This window comes from Misgurnus anguillicaudatus, chromosome 5, assembly GCF_027580225.2.
Source record: "Misgurnus anguillicaudatus chromosome 5, ASM2758022v2, whole genome shotgun sequence".
NCBI lineage: Eukaryota > Metazoa > Chordata > Actinopteri > Cypriniformes > Cobitidae > Misgurnus > Misgurnus anguillicaudatus.
Genome location: NC_073341.2, coordinates 5,710,307 through 5,731,005, shown reverse-complemented (window position 1 = coordinate 5,731,005; position 20,699 = coordinate 5,710,307). Strand labels below are relative to the sequence as shown.

Sequence of the window (20,699 nt, the reverse complement as noted above, 5' to 3'; positions counted from 1 at the left end):
TTGCTTAGGGCACTAAATAATTCCAGTAATTCATGAACTAGGTTTACATTTACAACACTTTCTTAAAGCAGTGACTTTCACGTGCATGTAGATGTACTTTGAGATTTCATTTAGGAGATTCTTTATTTGAAAAATATTTTGAGAATAGAACCACAAAAACAAAGAACAGCATTGGTCTAAGGATCGAGCCCTGTGGGACCTCAGATGCTGGGATATAGACTGCTGGAAATAATTCATTTTAAACTGAAATGATAGGACTTCTAGTCCAAGTGAACTCATATAGATCATGTCCAGAAAAAAAATAAAAGTGATCAAGAGTAAAGACCTTAATTTGCTAATTTAAAATAAAAATTTCAGTTTTGTTGCTTGTGATCAGATAATACTGAATGAGATGTAACACCCCTAGTTTCCTCATTTATTCCAAATTTTCTGCATAAATTCATCCCTCTGAAATTTTTCTCTCTCTACCTTTCTCTTTCTAAGGTTTTAACCCTATGTGGGAGGAGACACTTGTCTTTACACTACACATGTCCGAGATTGCCCTTGTACGCTTCCTGGTTTGGGATCATGACCCGATTGGTCAGGATTACATTGGCCAGAGGACCATCGCCTTTAACAGCATGATTCCTGGTACCACATTTCATTATTTAAACTTTCCTTTATATAAGAAACATTCATCTGAACTTTTATCCACTCTAAACCTTGATGTCATGGATATTCATGACTTAAAATGTGTTTGTGCAATTTGCAATATGAGGCAGCCTTGCAAAACCATAATCTCTTCTTGGTTGAGAAATGGAAATGATATATCTTTGTGCCTGATTATCTGTCTCATGCTTGTGTTTCAGGTTACCGGCATGTGTATTTGGAAGGCATGGAGGAGGCATCCATCTTTGTTCATGTTGCAGTGAATGACATCACTAGTAAGGTGGGCACGTCGGTGGATTGTATAGCTTGTTGGTATTATGTCAGAGAGTATTGAATTAGTATCTAGCATTAAACTTACACATTCTCAATCTGGCAGATTGATTAAGTAATTTGAATCTATAGATTCACAAGCATTCATTATTTTTTAAACGTTGAATAGTCTTTATAAAGGTAAGTAATAGTGGCACTGTGTATGTAATGTATCTTAAAAGTCAAAAGAGACAAATGGGGCAATCTAGCATGAGGGCACAATTAAAAAAAAAAAACGCAAATGGGAGTGGAAAATCTGCGGGTAATTTACTAAATAGGCCCAAATTAAATAACCCATGCACAACAGCTCATTTCCATAATGACGAACGCAGTCTACTTAGAGCAGCTCAAATGAGCACATTTGGGGAAAATCGACATGGCCTCTTTTATTTTTTCGAGAGCTTCCAGGCGATTTGGGAATATTATATGCTTATGCACTATTTTCATCAGTGACTTCAGTAACACGGACAACGCAGGTGAAAATGCAGACTGTGAAATCCCAGCTAACAAAGCCACTGTAGACTGAAAAGCGTTGCAATAAGTTTTAAAACATCTGGTAATGTGTGACTCCTCCTAGTTGGGGGGTCCAAGTCGTCTTATATTTCCCACTGCAAATTAAAAATAACATGGCTTAGCGAACAAAAATTTAGATCATTTGTTCTCCTGGCATTTCAAATAAATTCACCCACGTGAAAACAATCCTCTCCCTTCTACCATGCGATCTTTACTTGCCTCCTCCTATTAGCAACAATTGCAGCCATTCTAAGTGCAAAATGGTTTAGGGCATGCTTTTTTCAGTGTTAAATAGTGCCGCAAATACCAGTTATATCACAATCCTTTATAAATTGCCTAGCAATGCATATGCAAATAAGGTCAGTGGCAAAAATAACTAGACCAGACATTTACATCGCTAATTATCCAATACATTTCTTTAGTAATTCCAGACAGTTGTTATTTAACGATAAAATGATGGTTGGCTGGTTTGCTGGGGCAAGCTGTTAGTTAATCTTAATGTGACTGCCCTTAATGTGCTGGTAAGACTTAATGTGTCGGCAATTTTCTAAAAAACCCACACAATACTGAAAATCATCATATTTATTGTAGTAATTAAAGGAACACATAACATTACAATACAATTTTTTTATTTAATTACCAAAGTGGGTTCTTAGCAAAGCTAGAGTTCCTGTGACTTAATGAGAGGAGCACTGCATTAGCAATGCAAAGGTCATGGGTTCTATATTTCTAGGAAACTCACATACTGATTAAAGAAATGTATATACACTAGTTCAGGGGTAGGCAACGTCGGTCCTGCAGTGCCGATGTCCTGTAGCCTTCAGGTGTCTCTTTAGACCTTGTTCAGATGTACTTGATAAGAGCTGGCACTAAACTCTACAGGACATTGGCACTCCAGGACTGATGATGCCTACCCCTACACTACTTAGGCCCTGTCCCAAATGGCACACTCCGGACTTGTGGTCCTCTTCAGAGTCCACACTTTGATGACATCATGTAGTCATGTAGCAGACTTTAGGGACCCTTGATGTGAGTCCACGTGGTTGTATTTTGGGACAGACTCGAGCGTCAAGCCGGAAATAGGATGAGAAGTTGCCCGTCAGTGTGAACTTGTCCCTTCGATCGTCTGATTGCTCTTTCGCAAGGAATTCTGGGTTGGGAAAGTGCGCGAAGCCTGCTGCAGTCCGGGCTTCGCCAAAGATCTCATCAAGGGGGCAAAGAGGGCGCTGATGAGCTCACTTTGAAGCGTAAAAATGACAGATGGGACACCCTACCTCCTAGACGCGAACACGCGCAATTTAAGGCCACGAGATCGAAAGTCCACATGAAGTGCGCCATTTGGGACAGGGCCATAGTAGTCACTTTGAATAAAAGTGTAGATGTAGCAAAGCTGAATTACACCCAGTATGTATCGAATGAAGTTACATTTAATGTCTTTCAGTTTGGGCAAATATAAATGCTTCTGTATGCTTTCTATGTCACTATTATTGGAAAGGCCATGCACAGATAATTTAGAGTACAAAACTCTAGTTCTCAGGCCTAAAAACCAGATTCAAAGTTTACTCAACAAAAATTATTTTAGTGCTTCTTTAAACAGTTTTCCTTTAGCTCAACGTGCAGATCATGTTGCTAACAACATTAAATACATGGGTTTGATTCTGAGAGAAAATACTGTACACCCCAAATGCACTGCATGTCACACTGGAAAACATTTTCTAGTGTATGCGTAAATGTAAAAACCCACAATTTGTGCCTTATTCATGGAAAGTGATATACGATTTTGTAAACATGCTCACAGCTAAACTAGATCATGCTTATGTCCATAATTTGTCGCTATACATTTGGTGTCAATAACAAATGTTATTTGTGTAGTTTGTCTATTTTCATCCTTACTCTATTGCTTCTCTCTCTCTCTCTCTTTTTCTTTCTGTCTTTCTCTCTTATGTTTGTGATTACAGTGCACTCATCTTAGTCCAAAAGCTGTCTATAGAGGCAGGAAATTGTTAGGATCCTCGTTCAAAACTCAGGTGTAGTGAGAACCAATCAGCACCCTGCATGCTTCTCGCAAACCCCTCCCCCTGTAATCCCAGCGAACGGTTAAACCCAGATTCATTCGCCATGCCAACTCATGCAGAATGAGTTGTGACATACAATGATTGTGAATGCCTATACCTCGACTGCATTCTCATTGACCCCTACAACAGATCCAGTGTCAGCGGGTCACTCCTATTTCACTGAACTCAGGACATTTCAAGTCCATGACAGGATCTCGGCTTCGCTGCCTCATTTACAGTAACGGAGCACTCGAGCAGTAGAGATTAGGTCTTTTTATTCTCTATGCATGACTGTGAGATTTAGCAGGTACCTTTAACACGGGGTTTCTTTGAGTTACTGTAAGTCAAATCCCAAATTCATAAGAGTTTACTTGTAAGTAAGTCTGCCTTGGTTAGATGAATTGGCATCAGAGTAGGGCTGCTCTATAATAAAATTAGTTGTTTTTATCCAATTATTCGATTAATCGAACAAAGAATTGTCTGATTAATCGATTAATGAAAATAATTGTTGCAAGTATTTTAGAAATGCAGATGCATGAACTTAGCATGTACCTGATTTTAGAGAGCTTCATTTTTTTATTCAATATGTCAATAGTCAGCAGATCAGACAGAATGAATCCTAGACGGACGATTAACAAAATAAGGATACAATTAAATTGCTATTCTAAACATATAAATCATAAATGATTTGATCATTAATTAGATTTGATAATGCAGTGTCATTTTATCCAGATAAATGGACGAGAATGTCCTGCTTCCTTTCACTTCACATTTCTTCATAATTCACAGTTGTTCACATTACTGTCATACATTCCCAACATTGTCTTTATCTTCTAAAGGTCTGTGTTGGTCACATCTGTCTGTTAATTTTGTTATTTGTTGTGCTAATTTATGTTATTACAAGTCACTATTTTCCTCTGCTGTCACGTGTAATATCAGATGAGAGTTATTGCATGAGAATATGTTTAATGTACAGTACAAACGATCAGATTATTGCTTATTATACCACGGGGCTGTTGAATGCTTTATTCTGATTGGTTGAGAAAGGAATGCATTATTTTTTTGATAAATTCACACCTGACCTGCCAAATGTGTAAGGAATGGTTGACGACGGGCCATTGAATTGTAAGAAAATGATGCACACCAAGGTGGTAATGCGGCACGACGCGAAGCGGAGTGCCGTTACACCACAGGTGTGCATTATTTTCAAATAATTCAAAGGACCGGAGTCAATTATCACTCTTATACCACGGTTACCACAAACATTGGTCTGGTACCTATTTTTAAGACATTTGAAAAGATAGGTGTGCGGTTTACAGAAAAATAATCAACACCCATAGAACATTTCTCAGCCAATCAGAATGCAGCATTCAACAGACCCGTGGTATAACTTAAAATAACCACCAGAGAAATGTCTGTGGTAACCGTGGTATAAGCTTAAAGGGACACTTTTTTTTAAATATGCTCATTTGCCAGCTCCTCTAGTTTTAAATAGGGAAAATATCGAAACTCTTTGGTTATTTTTTAGCGCGATGCTAACGGTCTAATCAGATTCAATGGATTGTGCTAAGCTATGCTAAAAGTGCTAGCGACAGACCCGGAGATCGGTTAAATGGATTCCAAAACGGTAAGAATCAAATGTTTAACTCTAGGGAAGCTAGAAAATGAGCATATTTTTAAAAAAGTGAAGTGTCCCTTTAATAATTGACGACGAGCCGTTAAATTATTTAAAAAATACACAAAAATACCCGCGGTGTAACATTACCCATAAAGCATTACCACCTTGGCCCGTCGTCAATTATTTGTCCATTGGGATTTCTACCTATTTCTAAAAGATCACTTAAATAGATAGTTCACAGAAAAATGTAAATTTTGTTATCATTGTATCAAACCTGTATGTACATTTCTTTTTTCTGCTGAACACAAATGAAGATATTTTGAAAAAGTTAATAACCAAACAGATCAGTTGCACCATTTACCTCCATAGTATTCTTTTTTCTGCTATGGAAGTCAGTGGTGCCCAAGATCTGGTTGGTTGCAAACAGATATTCTTCAAAATAAATTAATTTGTGTTGTGTAGCAGAACAATGATATTTCTACATCATTGTGAACTCTGTGAACTATCCAGCCCCCAGCATGATTTAATGGTCCAGATAAGAGGTTTTGGACACTGTACACCAGATTTTCAGGCTGAAAGACCAACCAGTCCTCCAACAAGATGAACAACATTTTGGCCAAAAATGTTAAAAAGATTTAAGCTGGTTTGAAATTTTTTTTCATCAAAAAGTTACTTCTTATCAATTGCAAATTGGGTTGGGGTAACACCCTTTAAAGTTTAAGATCAATTACAGCTTGGTTATTACTTATATTTCTCAAAGACATGCTCGTTTTGGTGATTCTCTGTGTCATCCTGTTGCAGGTTCGGGCAGTCAGTGGTATAAAAGGACTGTTTCACAGAAATCCAAAGCAGTCGTCTCTCGACAGCCATGCTGCTGCTCTGCATAGCCGTAAGTCCACCTTTGGTGCTCACCTTCTGCGCCGCACAGCCAGCGCGCCCACAAAGGGCCAACCGAAAGTCAAGAGGGGTTTTCCTGAGATCTCTATCGACACAAAAGACTGCAGCTCAGAGGGCGCCAGCGAGGAGCGGGAATCGGAGGAGGGGCCACCCGTCCACCGCAACGGAGACACGGCATCATGGGGTCACGGCACCAACGGGCAGCTTCACCCTGATGACAGTAAAGGTAAGAGTGCTTTCTTTAATCATGAGCCCCGCGCCAAAGTTTACAAAGACAGGGGGGCGATGAGTGAACCTCTGAAGAGAGCCAACAGGTTGCGTCTTCGCGATCCACTGGATGAGAAGCCAGGCGTGTTTGCACGTGTGGCGATCAACAGCTCCGGACGGGTCGGGATGACTTCCAATTGCATTAAGTGTGTAATTGGCACCAAAGAGAGTCCTGTGTTGGAGAGGAAGGATACAAGCACTGCTGCTTCCAGGCCTGAAAGGCCTTGTCGCTCTCCAACAGCTTCCAGACAGGTTCAGCCTGAGCCAAGTCTTAAACCACATGTCCTGGCCCAAACAAACTCTAAGCACAAACCAGACCTCGAGGATCGAGTCACACCCGTACCATTACCTAGGTCAAATACAGAGGTTCGGCAAACATTAGGTGCTGCATCTTTCTGCCCCCTTGAGGACCCGTCTGCAAGAAATGCTCGCTCTTGTAGCGTTCCACGCCGACTCTTCCGGTCCACCCCACCTCCCCCAATACCAGACAGCAAAACTAGGCTTTGTCGGCAATGCCCCGCCCCACCCGACTACGGTAGCAACTTTATCATGTCTATGTCTGTGAATGATGTCATGAGCCTGTCTGACAGTGATTCTAGTAGCTGTGGCAGTTTGGCCAGTCTTGATCTACCTGCTATATTCCCACTACGGGGAATGGAGAACCGAAGGCGGGCCGCAGGGACATTGCAGCGTGAGATGAATGCCCTGTTTGCCCAAAAAATGGAGGAGATCCGCAGTAAATCACCTTTGTTTTTTACTGGTAAGACTTTCATAGTTTGTAGCTAGATCCCAGATTTCAGAACTAGGGTAGATCTCTATAGGTTGTGATGTTAAATACCCTTACCCTCTTTGGACTGTGGTGTGGATCCCGTGCCTAATCTCTAAGAAGACTCTGCAGGATCCCCAGGGATAATCTTACATATTAAAGAATCTCTTTTGGATGTTTGCATTTTCCCACCATTTCCTCTTACTTCCTGTATCCATAAATCAATAAAGCACTAATAAAGTGAGAGCACAAACCTGAAACAATGAGGATTCAAACCATTTCACTAGCCTGGCTAACAGCAGACATTTCCATTTTCTCGTATTTGAGGCGTGGTTTACGAATGTCCACTGCCATGAATTGGCCGCTACAAATATCTATCAAATGCGTCTGTATGTAGCTCATAGCCAATCGGTGTGTCGCATAGACATCGTCATCGTCTTGCTGCCCTTCTCCCCGTTCTGTGATTGGGGCAAAATAGGTCCATGCTAGACTTGCAGCGTGAATAAATTTGCGCGCAAGGCATATTGGGGAAACCCAGGCTACCTTTTCACTGTGATGTAATCAATTCCTGCAGCAATTATAGCGTGAAGTTTTACCAAAAGTTAAACCGATCATACATCACAATCATTAGACATTCTTTGAAACCAGAGAGGTTTTTTATTTCGATTTGAAGGATAATTACAAGCAACATAGCCCATTGAAAAAGACAAATCTCATATCCCCTCTGCTCCCTCATAGATAGCATTCAGACCTAGATTTAATGGGCACACATTATGCCCATCTTTACAAGATGTAATTCAAGTCTCAGATGTACCTAGAATGTGTCTGTGAAGTTCAGCTCAAAATACCAAACACGTCATTTATTACACATGTCGCTGTTTTCATGTCTGTACCTTTACATTTAAATGAGTGCAGTACCAAGTGAGCACTTACAGTTTAAATAGATCTGATTTCCTGTGAACAATAATATTTTTAGATGCATTAGAGCTACAACGTGCTAACAAAAACATTTAGAAAAGCTTTTGGGCTTTGTTTGTGTGACATCACATTAACATAAGAATCATAACAGCATGTCTAATAGGGGTGGAACAATACATGTATTCGTTTCGAACCGAATCGGTACGGGGGTCACGGTTCGGTGCATGAATTTAAACGGAGAATACACGGTATGAAAATAAAAAAACTTGCGTGCAAAATAATTAATGTAATGCGGAACTACTGTTAGATCTGCGGGTTCTTTATGGCACTCTGCATTTTTTTGTCACGTCGACGCCGGTCCAGTCAGTTAGTGAGCAGCGATAGCGAGGATGGCAAGTGGTGTTCCACAAGAGTTAGACGCTCCGCCAGCCTCTTTAAGATCGCAAGTTTGGCAAAACTTCAGTTTTCCAGTCAGTTACAATAGTACAGCTGAGAGAGTGGTGGAAAAGACGAAGACTGTGCGTCGGCGTTGTTCAGCAATTGTTAGGTATGTGAGTGGAAATACATCTAATCAGGGCTCTCAAGTCTCACGCATTCACCTTGACACACACGCATTTCAGTCAGTTCAAACGCCACACTTTATATTTCTCACGCTGAGAAGTAGGAGATAAATTGTCCTGCTATATACAACAGGCATACGCAGGGCAGTTCTGTCGAGTTCAGCTGCTTTCAGTTTTATGCGTGCTCAACTTTACGCAGCGCAGTCAGCGTCAGAGTACCGCGAGAAATCTTGCGGAGGAGGCTGATTTCAAATCGCTCTCGCGTTACTCTGACGTCATCCACTTGTCGTTTCTTGCAGCGCCTCGTGAAGTCGTACACACCTATTAATTCATCCTACAAGCCTATGTTTTTGTTCTTTAGTACATTGATATGAAATAAAAATGTAATTTTAAAATGTATTTAGGTAACACTTGTAATACATTTGAACCCATATTTGTATGAAAGATGAGTACAAGATTACTTAAAGAGGTATACATTTTTGAAATACGAGATAGTATGTTAAATGCATTTCAGTTCACATTCATGACATCTCAAAATAACACTGATAAGGACACCTATGTTTTTAAGATTAGCTTAAGTACGAAAAAAAATGCCTTCTTCATTTTTGTTTTGCTTTTCCCTCCATTGTACCGAAAGTGAATCGAACCGTGGCCCCTGAACCGAGGTACGAACCGAATCGGGACTTCTGTGTACCGTTCCACCCCTAATGTCTAATGAGACTGCTTTGGTTTAATGGGGATTAAGCAATATTTTTTTTCATTGTAGGGTTGCCACACTGCCAACACACATTTATGTTCAAATACCTTGTAAAAGTGGATTTTGCATAATATCTGCCCTTTAAGGAAGGACAAAATGAGAGATTTGCTGCTTATATAAGAAAAACAAAAGTGTCTTATTTTAATGTATTTTTAATGTAAATTGGTAATATTAGTAGAGTGTGTGTAGGAACCAGAAAAGTGCAGATGTGAAAGTCACAAGACTCTTGTGTAAGTATTAAGTATGGGTTCCTGTCCCAAACATATGTACTAACACAAAGCAGATGGTCAGCGTCACCACTGGGACAGGTCCAGATATCACGAGTCTTACACACTGGGAATATTTTCTGAATAAGGGGCATTTTTATGATATCCAGATGTGTATAAGTATTACTAAAATGTTGTCCACATGATCTGAGCTCTTACACTTTGTGTTTTGACAATGATAAAAGAAATAAAAATGATGCCGTCCTTATCTTAATCTTCTCAAAACCTGAACTCTCTTCTGGTGAACGTGAGCTTGTTCTTTGTTCTGTAAAATAAAAGGAAATGGGGACTACCATGAATATAAATCTTTTTGTGTTTCACAGAAAAAAGTGATACAGTACATGACAGTGATATAATGATGACAGAATGTTCATTTTCCGATGATCTAGATCTTATGTTAATCTTCCCATGGCCAGATTCTTTAATGTGTCTAGAAATGTCAAATGTTTTGTCTGTAGATTTTCTTCAGGTTTTCTCCTTCCTCTTTATTCTGTTTTCTTCTCTTTCCTTCTGGATTTCTCCTGTTAAAAATGTCTGTTTGTTCCTTCCCGCATGCTTTCTGTCTTTAGTAGAGAACTGAAGGGCTGACCATTTACCAGGTAAACAGACTTTTGTGTACAATATCTGTGTGTCGTCCTCCTTCAGAAAACGCATGAAGATGTTGTTTTATTTTAATGTAGCATGTGACACTTGTATTTGAGTTTGTGAACGGTTATTTCTGACGCTTCTGTGTTTCTGACACACTCTTCATCATTTATTATCATAATAAGATACTTTACAGTCTTATAGATCACATCTGACACTTATCACTACAATCTTTTATTCACTTATTGTTTTGCCTTGTTTTGTGTGTGTATTTATTGTGTTATTTTCTTTTTTATTAACTTATCACATGGAGACATTTTCTCAGGTACATTTAGCTGTTCAGACCGAGCATGTTTAACTGTGTTTTATTGTTTTTTATTATGTTAAAAACTTTAAGGCAACAATTAATAATTCATTTTTTTGCTCTTGTTTTTCCTCATATTTTAACTATGATTTTCATCATCATATTCTAGTAATAATGATCGAAAAACTTGTTTTGTGTTTATTGTAAATGCATATCATAATCATTATCCACACATTCAAACATTTATATGAATTAATGCACATGTGTTGTTATTAGGGATGTCAAAATGAACGCATTAATAACGCGTTAATGTAAATTCATTTTAGCGACACTAATTTTATTAACATGCAATTAATGCAACACACAATTTCTAACGCTAGGCATAGCCCGTTGTTAGATAAATTGAGATATAAATTAAAAAAATTTAAAGTTCAACAAATATATATATATATGAACTTTATATTTATATTGTTTTTGACTTGGCCAAATCAGCTTTACTAGTGATTTTAAGGTATGGATGCGGTGATTTAGTTTTTAACCTTAAAAAATCTAAATTCTTTTTGCTGACTCTTTTACAATTAATAAAGCATCTATATGTGTCCACACCTACCGAGCCCCTAAGGTGACATTGGAGTAAAAAAAATCTAAAGTTTAGTTTCATGTGCTCACGTGAAACTTTCATGTGTTCATGCGAAACCTTACTGTGCAGATTTTGGATAGGTATTCGCGTATTCTGTGCATGTAAACGTCATTGTTAACTCGTGATTAATCGCAACTTAATCACGCATTTTTATCCATACTATATTTTTTAATACTCTGATCAACATAGGTGTGTACAGAGCCCCTAAGGGGACATGGAGCAAAAATTAAATAAAGTTTAGTTTTGCGCGCACACGTGAAACTTTCGCGCGTGCACGTGAAATTAAACTTTATTAAATTTTTATCAAAAATCTGCTTATAATAGAAAACTGTTTTCATGCGTTTACATGTAAATCAATAAACAGGCTATGCAGACAACTGCGTTTACATGGGACTTGGAGAATTATCAGTTTTCTCGCAGGCAGTGACGTCACCACCTATAGTACATAATAGTCGGTCAAAAAGTCAATGGCATATCTGTCTTAAACTGTACTGTTGTATTTCTTCTCGTGTCTGCAGAACCTGTAAATGTAACATGAGCTTCTATTTCTCTATCAACTGCTTTAGTCGAGCAGAGACTTTTATGAGTTACTTTGCGCTTACTTCCACGTGTGCTGTTTATCTTTCATACGCGGAGACATGCGCACATGGACACGGTGAGAAACCTGGTTAAGGTGTTAACATGCCACGCGAAATCGGCATAATGAGCAAAAACCTACCTGTGCCGATCGGTTTTTGCTTATGCCGTTTATGGGCTTTCCCCGATAAAGGAAAACTGTTTTTTTACGCGTTTACATGACCCCACATGTTATCAGTTTATTAAATATAATCTGCGTAAGACTGTGCATGTAAACGCACTCAATTATGTGATTAATCTAGATTCAATATTTTAATCGATTAACCACCCTAGTTGTTATACATCAGTAAATCAAGAACACAGTGCCTAATAGTCACATTGAAAACTTCAACGTTTTATCAGCATGAACAACTGTTACTTAAAATGAAATGGAAAATACACAAAAAGTTGAGCAAAATTAGAAAATCCCTTCATAAATCTGTTGCTGTATGTTTCTTTCAGCCCTGCAGTTTATTTCTGACTGTCCATGCTTTTTAAAATCTAAACCACAAATTTGTGGATCAGTGAACTAGTCAACGCTGCTCATAAGCCTGTAGACTAATGTGAACATCTCTGATTCATCACTGTATTGAGATCCATGCTTGTGATTGGTTAGATCCTCTTTAAGTAGATCCCTTATGATGTTAATTTCTTCTCTTTTTGTGCCTACAGAAGATTTGGAAGTGCAGAGTCCAACTCCCTCTGTGATCACCTCATATCTGGAATCCATTATTGAGGAATGTCAGGAGAACAACCCTTTGAACTCCACGCACAGTCCTGTGGAAACCTCACCACATTGTACCAGTCGCTCCACTACATCATCTCCATCATCCACAGCAATAACAACTTCTTCCAATGGGGAAAATCGAATCCCCGCGAAAAACAATGAGGCCGTTCTGAAACCATCCGTCCGTTCATATAGTAGCAATGATGAAGAGTCTGGGAAAAAATACATCAACTCTTCAGTTTCCACAAACTACCTGGACATCGGATGTGATACGCCCCCTTTGCCGGAGCAGGCAGATGCTGAGGTAGTGCGACACGCAGTCACCGATCCCAAAGTCTCCGAAATAAACACAAAAGAGACTCTAGGGACAGAAGCCCCAAAGGAAACGGTCAGCATTTCGAGTTCTCAAAGAGTTCAGACATTGAAGACTGTGTTCGACAGAGACTTAGGACGAAGCATGCAAACAGGCCTGAGGACTCCCGTCAGGAGGACCAAAAGCGAAGTACAAGTAAAAGCCACCAGTAAAGTGAACAGCCCATCAGCCGTCCCCGAGGTTGTAACAGACGCCACTCTAAACGACAGACTCTGGAGCAAACTCGACCCCGGCAGCCACCGCGACAGCGTGTCATCGTCTTCCAGCATTTCCTCGAATGACACTGTGATCGATTTGTCCTTGCCTAACCTTTCGAGGAAGAGCCTCACCTGCCTAAGCGCTACCCGCGAGTATTCGGACAACAAGGTATCCGTGGCCGCCTGGATGGGCCGGCCTTGCCCGTCCACCGCGGTCACCAAAAGCAAGTCCAACCCCAACCTGCGGGACGGAGAAATGTGCGAGCCTGATGACGAACTACAACCCAGACCTCTGGTGACAGAGAAAGAGTCAAGTCGACTTATGCAGAGACGCCATACATGGAGCAGGTTGTACATGGAGGGCTTAAAGCAGTCGTCTGCCCTCGCCGCTGCCGGCTCTAAGAGGTCAAGCGCTCCCTTAGTGAAAGACGTGGAAGGTGGCTCCAAATCCAAAAGCCTCGGAGATCTCACCTCAGATGATATCGGCTGTAATTTTCAAAGCAAGTATCGCAGCATCAGCCGCAGTTTTGTTGTGCGTTCGAGCCGCCAACGAGGGAGACCTCAGAGTACACCGCAGAACGCCCTGACGGAGCAGCTCAAAAGACTCACTGATGTGGAGCCCCTCACCAGCAAAGACTTCGAACACAAGAGCGACGCAGAAGTGGAACAGGACGAAGAGGAGGTGCCATCTTTGCGCAGGAGTTCATCACGGAGCCAAAGTCGAGTGAGATACATCGCCAACCGCGCCAGGCAAGCTCAGGAGAGGCAGCGGCTGCAAAATCTGATAAGGTCGTCCGGAAGTCCTATCGAAGAACGTGGAAATCCTGAAGGAGCCTGTAGTGTACCCCACAGTCCCTGCACTAGTCTGGACCTGTTGAGCCAGCTTCCACCAGGACCGCCCCAGCGAAGCCCCCTGAGCCCGAACGATGATGTCTTCTTTACGCTCAGGCTATAAAAGAGTTTGAGTTTTAGATTTTGCTAGCAAACCGACACAAATCCCAACATCGCACCCTCCATCCAAAGACATCCTAACTCATAACGTTGAGCCGTCAATCATTTCTACATCCATTGCTGAACCTTTCTAACCCTAAATAATTAACAGTCAAAGGGAAAGAGACGTTTCATTGAATGCAACGGTTTGCTAGTTGATTTGTTAATGTGCATGTGTTTGTTAAAAACAGCCAAAGTTGCAAGAACAAAGGAATATGTTTAGTTTGCACCTAATCTAGAATCTATAAGATGAAACTCAAGCGTTTTAAAGGATCGGATCATGCCAGCAGCATATGTGGTACTGTAATAAAAATAACCTAGATTGTTTTGTTTTATTATTATTTAAGGTGCAATGATCTACTGCAGCAATAGATAGTGAAATATAAACACTACTGTATTAATAGTTCAAATGATTTATATATTTATTAGTCTGCAGCCAAACTCGAATGCATTTTGTCTGTACTGTTTATGGTATGAGAACAAACTTTCTGAACAAGCATGGAATGTATTTGTCGAAATAATTTATGAATTGTTTTTGGTTGTAGTGAATATAATGACTGCTTATTTTCAGTTTTTAGGTTACAGAATAAATCCAGTATGCTCTTCCTTCTGATGATGTTTTAAAGAAGTGTAGCTCTAGTAATACTACTGTAATAAAATCACAGATTTTCACTTTATGTACAGTAGCTTGCTCTTGGAATTGTACTGAATGTCACTTGATATTATTGTTTCTCTTACGGTCGTCTGTATTTTTATGTTTTAAAGGTTTTATGATTTCAAGATGTACAGTCTATTAGAGTCGAGTTGTAAAGAGTTATGTAGATGTTATTCAATGTCGATGCCCTCAGTACATTAATACATTTTATTACTTTTTTAAAGAATGCTACTCAGTTAATGGGAAATAAATTTTTTAAAGTATATTTTTCTCTTGTTTTATTTCACTGTATGTGCTGGTATCTCAAGTCAACAAACTCTTCTTAAAGGGTACCCTGACTATAATCACATGTATTGCGTAATAGATTAAGTCTTTGGTGAAATATAAAACAGTACAAATGTCATAGTTTTAATAAACTTTGAAAAATGCTACAGCGAGGACAACATGGTAAACAAGTCTTCAACCAGTAGATTGTTAAATGATGTGCAACAGAAGATGAGAGTTATAAATGCACACAGACAGTAGGTGGCGCTATGTGATCTTGACTTCTGCATGCCATTAAAAATCAACATCAACATCTTCTGTTCAACCCTTTCAATATAAATCAGAGAGAATAGCATAAATTATCAAAATAAAGACAATCTGAGAGGTATGAAGGTGAAAGTAGAGAGTAAAACATTCTCATATGAAAAACTTGAGTGGATGCCATGGTTTTTACTATAGTAAACTGTAGTAATACTTCGAGACCATTAAACCATCGACCCAGAATGCACTATACAGTATGTGTGAAACATAATAGCGTCCTCCATGGGTTAAAATGAGTATTACATGTTGGGATTTTTTTAATTTAAAGTAATGAAAATACTTTGTGAAGATTCAACAGGTGTTATATACCAAGCAAATACAGTGGATATTCACTTCTTCACAACTACAGATGCCTCAATTGCAGCAGAATAAGCTGAAACAACAATCACAGTGGAAAATTGAATGACAAAATAAATGCAAATATAGAATAAAATGAGTATTATATATATATATATATATATATATATATATATATATATATATATATATATATATATGGTAAAAAAGGATGGTAAACAGACAGTCGCCTCTCAGATAACACACACATACACATAGATTGGGTTTAAAGTCGCCATGAAAATAAAATGATGATATGTTTTGGCATATTGTGACATTTTTTACAAATACCCCTGTGTATGAAATATACTATACAAATAAACTTGGCTTGCCTTGCCTTTTCTAGGAGAAAGTCCAGTTTAGACCTCCATAGACGCCACCATACTTTTTACAGCAGTTGCACCCTTCTGGTCTAACAGACGATTGAACCCGTCCCATCAGCCAAGATGTCTTTTTTACAGCCCTTATTTCATCGTGCCCAAGAAAGGAGGGGGACTCGCCCCCTTTGGACCTTCGAGCGCTAAACAAATACGTTCACCGCATACCGGTCTGCCATCAGGGCTGATTTGTGGCCATCAACCTGAAGGATGCGTACTTTTATGTATCAATTCTCCCTCATCACAGACCCTTTCTACGGGAGAGCGTACCAGTAAAAGGTCCTCCCTTTTGGTCTGTTCCCCTGTGTCTTTCCCAATGTCGCGGAGGGCACTCAAGCTCCCCTTAGGGGCAGAGCATTCGCATACTGAACTACCTGAATGACTGGCTCATTCTAGCACACTCACAGGGACCTCGTGCTACAGCACCTAGACTGACAGGGTCTTTGGTTCAACTGGGAAAAGAGCATCCCCTGTGCAGAGCATCTCTTTTCTCAATATGGAACTGGACTGTGTGTCGATGACAGCGTGTCTTACCAACAAGCTGCCCAGTCGGTGTTGGCCTGCCTGAAGATGTTCAGGTACAGAGTGGTGGTTCCTCTCAAACTTTTTCAGAGGCTCCTGGGGCACATGGCATCCTCGGCAGTGGTTGTTCCTCTTGGGTTGATACACATGAGGTCCCCGTCTGGCACATTAACTGTCTAGAGTTCTTGGTTGTTCGCTAGCTTTGAGGCACTTTCTTCACATCCTGTAGGACAAACATGTGTTGGCCCATACGGACAGCACCACGTACATCATTCATCAGGGTGGCATACGCTCCCGTCAAATGGTACAACTTGCCTGACGCCTCCTGCTGTGGAGCCAGCCGAGACTTAGGTCTTTGTGCGGCACTCACATCCCAGGCAACCTTAATCGTGCAGCCTACGTGCTCTCTTGACAGGTCATGACCCGTGGAGAGTAGATTCCACCCCAGCATGATTCAGCACATTTGGGAAATGTTTGGGGAAGCCCAGGTGGACATGTTGGCTTCCCCAGACAACACCCATTGTCCGTTTTGGTACTCCCTGACCCGATGCATTTGCGCACAGCTGGCCACACGATCTGAGGAAGTACACCTTCCCCTCAGTGAGCATCATTGCTCAGCTACTGAGCTAGGTCAGGGAAGAAGAGCATCAGGTTCTGCTAGTTGCGCCTCACTGGCCCAACCAGACTTAATTCTCAGATCTCCTCCCTGGCCGATTCCCCTGTGGAGGGATCTTTTCCATCAGGGGCAAGGCACGTTTGGCACCCAAGGCCAGACCTGTGTAACTTCCATGCCTGGCTCCTGGGGCACCCTAGCTGGTATATCACCAACTGTGGCAGAGAGGGATTAGAGAAACACCTCTCCACATCTACCCTCACAGTGCATGTGGCCACATTTTTGCTTATCACTTTTTTTGTCTATGGTAGGTCTCTGGGACAGCACGATCTGATTATCATGTTCCTAAGGGGTGCAAGGAGGTTAAATCCACCTAGACTACGGCTCATTCCCTCTTGGGACCTCTCAGTAGTCCTCTCGGGCTGAAAAAGGGCCCCATTTGAGCCCCTGGGGAAGCTGGTCTTTCTCATCTTATGATGAAGACCGTTCCCCTGGTGGCGCTCCCCTCCACCAAGAGGAATTGGAATCTGCAGGTGCTCTCTGTTTCCCACAAGTGCCTAGAGTTTGGGCTGGGAGATTCTCACGTCATCAAGAGACCTCTGCCTGGCTAAATGCCTAAAGTTTCCACCACTCCCTTTTTGGGACCAGGTGGGGAACTTACAATCGCTCCCCTCCGGGGGTAAGATCCAACCCTATTATTGGTCCGGTATGCTCTCTGCCCTTTTACCTAGAACGCACTCAGAACATCAGGAGTTCTGACCAACTCTTTGTCTGTTTTGGAGAACAGCAAATGGGGGAGGAGGGGGTCTCCTAACAGAGGTTGGTGCACTGAATTGTGGATGCCATCTCCATCGTGTACCAATCCCAATATCTGCTGTGCCCATTCGGTGTGAGAGCTCACTCCACCAGAGGAGTTGCCTCCTCTTGGGCATTGCCCCAAGGTGCCACTCTAGCAGATATGTGGAGCGGCAGGTTGGGTGATGCCCATCCCCTTCGCACGATTTTATAACCTTTTTGTTGAGCCAGTGTAGGCCCCTGTCCTTCAAGGTAACAACTTAAAACACTGGGTGGCTGGCTGGGCGTTTCACCTTAGGGGGTGAGCACTGCTGGTGCTACTGGTAAGGGTCTATTCCCCTCCTATCGGACAGAAGTCCGCTTACAATGTTCATTGGAAGGCTGTGATGTCACTTAGCGGTCACTGGTGGCATGTTCTCCTGCCTGTGCACGCTCTGCTGATGTCAGACACAGAGCAGTCCTTGTGGCGATTTGACACAACGTCCAGTGAATAACAGAAAGGAAACGTCTTGGTTACCTGATGGAGGGAACACTGCTCCACCCCACTGATGCGAGCAGAGTATCGTGGTGAAACACCATCTCCTTTTATACTGTATGTACAGGGCGGAGAATGACATGCAAATTCCTTTTGCTCAATTTCATTGACGTTTTACATATATGTCAGAGTAGATTGGCTTTCATTAGGTATATCAAGTCGTAACTGAGATGTTTTCTAATATGATTTCTGAAATGATAACCAAGAATATTTTCTAGATCAGTGGTTAAAGCTCACATAACACACGCTGTTTCTGCATTTCTGATGTTAATCTGGAGTACCTATAAAGTAGTATTACATCCTTTATATCTCCGAAGAGTCTTTAGTTTAATCAGATTTATAAAAGAAAGATTAGCTTTACCGAATCTTTCCGATAACGTACGAAAAAATGAAGAAGGAAGAGTTACTACCGCGTGAGGAGCGAGTACGAGTCATGCAACACTACTGTATACAACACTGTTTAACTTATGATTCACTACATGTTCGTGTCATTTATATAATATGCACGCAACTATTTCCAACATAAGACAGAAGTCTTACTTATCGCATGCAACTCGTGACCTGGTTGGGAAAATCCAGCGCATCAAACACACACGCAAAACTCCGCTGCTACCTCGGATGATAAACTATATCCATTGTTTTTATAAGGCTGACTTTCTTCTCCCTACATCCAAAAAAACACTTCTTCTTTTCTTTTGTTGAGTTTTGAAATTAAACAAAGCTGTCGCGTGATGTGAATGTTTGTAAGTTCAAGCGTCTCCCGCTGATTGACAGGTGGGCGGGGTTTTCAGGGGGAAGTGCCCCTATATAAAGGAGTGATACGTAGAAAACCCATGAAACGTCAAATGGACCTGTAATCGAAAAAAACTTTCAGAAACTTGTACGAACCCTGGCGAAGTGCATTCGGCACAGAAATACTCTGTAACACGCCCAACTGCTTTTTTGACAGTTTGCCTACGTTTAGCATGAGGAAACAACTCTATAACTGTGTTAATAAGTCAGAATGCTTGAAATACCAATACCCCCCTTTAAAATATAATACAAATCTCATTGCTATTATCTATGACATAAAAACAGGCAAAATACATTTTCATCTTTTAAGTGTTGTTGGTTTTTCTTTTGTGAAATAGATTATTAAGCAGAATCAAACTTCTTAACATGTTTCTCTTTTCTCCTAGCATCATTTTCTTTTCCTAATTTGACACATTCAAAATATTAAACTGTTAACCTGTTCACCAATTCAGGTCCATTGGGGGATCTTGGTGGGGCACAATAATATTGTACTTACTATTAATGATTACTTTTACTTATAATTAATATGATAAAACTGACCTTAACTGCTAAGGACCAGATGATTTTTTTATTATGTCCTGATATACTGTATTGTATAACCAGGTTAAGCTGAGGGGGTGGCAGAGGGAAGGGTCACTAATTACCGCACCACCATTAGGAGATGTTTAAGTTTAATGGGGTGGAATGACTATAACACCATTGATAGTAACCAGCAGGTCCTGTCTGCTACATGTGCACTAAGCTGGCACTTTGCCTGAATTCAAACCTTATAGTTGTTGAAATATATCAGCCTAGTTGTCTTTTTAATTCCCTTTACATTACTAGCAAAACGAATTCAGTACCTAACTAACATTTTGTCATGCTTAAATAACACATTATAGACATCCCATAACAACAACAAGTGCCTCTGTATATAGTGTATTATGAAACAAGATTCAGTACTTGTTCAAAGAGAACGCAGATGGGTTCTGTTTGAAGATTTGGCCCCCTGCGTGGTAATAATGGTCCTTTCTCAGAAGAGCGCCTTTCATTTGTGTTCACCCTTTACAACCTTTTGGCCATGCACACAGGACTCCCGTTGAGAAAAAAATGCAATGGAATACAGCCGTGCCCAACAATTGATGCTCAATTACTTCTCAGACCCAAACATCGCTACTAGGTCATCTGTTCGTTTTATAATATTTTTTATTTTTAAAGTGCCTGTTTTTACTTAAAATGGTAAGTGTTGTGCACCAAAATGTTTTGAAGATTTGTCCCCAAGCTTTACTCCACAAAAACATCATGAGTATTAATAAGAACTATTCTTAGTCATTTCTGACCAAAAAGTACAAAAGCTCTGGAATGTTGAGGGCCACTGTTACCAAGACTACCATGGCTGGTGAGAGGACCATATCCGAATCCTTTCGCGCGACTAAAAACCGCCTTGGGATTTACATGGCTCTTTGAGTGACAGAGATCGTAGGCTGTCTCTGAAACAAAAGTTCA

At 40.6% G+C, this 20,699-nt stretch overlaps 1 protein-coding gene across 1 annotated transcript in view; it reads left to right on the top strand.

Annotated features, from left to right (window-relative positions):
• plch2a (phospholipase C, eta 2a) overlaps window positions 1-14,922 on the top strand; it is a 157,825-nt gene extending 142,903 nt beyond the window's left edge. The window contains exons 21-24 of the mRNA XM_073867458.1: window positions 484-630; window positions 849-928; window positions 5,944-6,265; window positions 12,390-14,922. Of these exons, the coding sequence (XP_073723559.1) occupies window positions 484-630; window positions 849-928; window positions 5,944-6,265; window positions 12,390-13,969 (2,129 nt within the window). The 3' untranslated portion in view covers window positions 13,970-14,922. The remainder of the gene's footprint in view (window positions 1-483; window positions 631-848; window positions 929-5,943; window positions 6,266-12,389) is intronic.
• Window positions 14,923-20,699: the final 5,777 nt, after the last annotated feature.